Source organism: Rhinopithecus bieti, unplaced genomic scaffold (genome assembly GCF_001698545.2).
Source record: "Rhinopithecus bieti isolate Rb0 unplaced genomic scaffold, ASM169854v2 scaffold_23770, whole genome shotgun sequence".
NCBI lineage: Eukaryota > Metazoa > Chordata > Mammalia > Primates > Cercopithecidae > Rhinopithecus > Rhinopithecus bieti.
The window spans coordinates 1-1,837 of NW_016888111.1; the positions used below are offsets into that span (position 1 = coordinate 1).

At 44.3% G+C, this 1,837-nt stretch overlaps 1 protein-coding gene across 1 annotated transcript; it reads left to right on the forward strand.

Annotated features, from left to right (window-relative positions):
• Positions 1 to 5: 5 nt before the first annotated feature.
• Positions 6 to 1,778, forward strand: LOC108525865 (kelch repeat and BTB domain-containing protein 7-like; the record flags this gene model as incomplete). Its single annotated transcript, XM_017866658.1, is given in 3 exon segments — positions 6 to 1,077; positions 1,080 to 1,325; positions 1,328 to 1,778. Coding segments are annotated over 3 exon segments (1,389 nt in total), but the record flags the coding sequence as incomplete, so codon positions are not given.
• Positions 1,779 to 1,837: the final 59 nt, after the last annotated feature.

Below are 1,837 nucleotides of genomic sequence, written 5' to 3' on the forward strand. Positions count from 1 at the left end.
TGGCCCAACTGCTGGCTGTCCTGCGCTTGGATAGTCTGGACGTGGAGAGTGAGCAGACAGTGTGCCACGTGGCAGTGCAGTGGCTGGAGGCTGCTCCCAAAGAGCGGGGTCCCAGTGCTGCAGAAGTCTTCAAGTGCGTGCGCTGGATGCACTTCACTGAAGAAGATCAGGACTACTTAGAAGGGCTGCTGACCAAGCCCATCGTGAAGAAGTACTGCCTGGACGTTATTGAAGGGGCCCTGCAGATGCGCTATGGTGACCTGTTGTACAAGTCTCTGGTGCCAGTGCCAAACAGCAGCAGCAGCAGTAGCAGCAGCAACTCTCTTGTATCTGCAGCAGAAAATCCACCCCAGAGACTGGGTATGTGTGCCAAGGAGATGGTGATCTTCTTTGGACACCCCAGAGATCCCTTTCTCTGCTATGACCCTTACTCAGGGGACATTTACACAATGCCATCACCTTTGACCAGCTTTGCTCACACTAAGACTGTTACCTCTTCAGCTGTCTGTGTCTCCCCAGACCATGACATCTATCTAGCTGCCCAACCCAGGAAAGACCTCTGGGTGTATAAACCAGCTCAGAATAGTTGGCAGCAACTTGCAGATCGCTTGCTGTGTCGTGAGGGCATGGATGTGGCATATCTCAATGGCTACATCTACATTTTGGGGGGGCGAGACCCTATTACTGGAGTTAAGTTGAAGGAAGTGGAATGCTACAGTGTTCAGAGAAACCAGTGGGCATTGGTGGCTCCTGTGCCTCATTCCTTCTATTCATTTGAACTCATAGTGGTTCAGAACTATCTTTATGCTGTCAACAGTAAGCGCATGCTCTGCTATGATCCTAGCCACAATATGTGGCTGAACTGTGCTTCTCTTAAACGCAGTGACTTTCAGGAAGCATGTGTCTTCAATGATGAAATCTATTGTATCTGTGACATCCCAGTCATGAAGGTCTACAACCCAGCTAGGGGAGAATGGAGGCGGATTAGTAATATTCCTTTGGATTCAGAGACCCACAACTACCAGATTGTCAATCATGACCGAAAGTTGCTTCTCATCACTTCTACAACCCCACAATGGAAAAGAACCGAGTGACAGTGTATGAGTATGATACTAGGGAAGATCAGTGGATTAATATAGGTACCATGTTAGGCCTTTTGCAGTTTGACTCTGGCTTTATTTGCCTTTGTGCTCGTGTTTATCCTTCCTGCCTTGAACCTGGTCAGAGTTTTATTACTGAGGAAGATGATGCACGGAGTGAGTCTAGTACTGAATGGGACTTAGATGGATTCAGTGAGCTGGACTCTGAGTCAGGAAGTTCAAGTTCTTTTCAGATGATGAAGTCTGGGTGCAAGTAGCACCTCAGCGAAATGCACAGGATCAGCAGGGTTCTTTGTAAATAGTATTTTGAGACACTAAGATGTTTCTACTGCTACGGAATGTATTTTAAACACATATCCTTTCTTTTCTTGGAAAAAAAAAAAGTTGACCAGGACCACAGATTTGGTTTAGAAAGGGTAATATTTTGAAATACTACAAGGTTTAAACAGTCCACGAAAGCGACCTGTTTAATAATATACCTTCCTGAAAGTCCAAAATTAAAATATGGAAGCAAGAACTATGTAATTGACTGGGATGCTTGGTAGGTTTCATTGTTCAAATATTCATTGCACAGTGGATTGTTTTGATTAGTTAGTATGCTTTTTTTTTTTATTCAGTCTTCTGTTAATTTTAAGTTTTGGTTACTGCCACAAGGAATTTAACTTTTAATCTGTATAATAGAAAACTGGACTAGGAATTGTTGGTGGAGTTTTGAAGGATGTATACTTTCCTTCAAA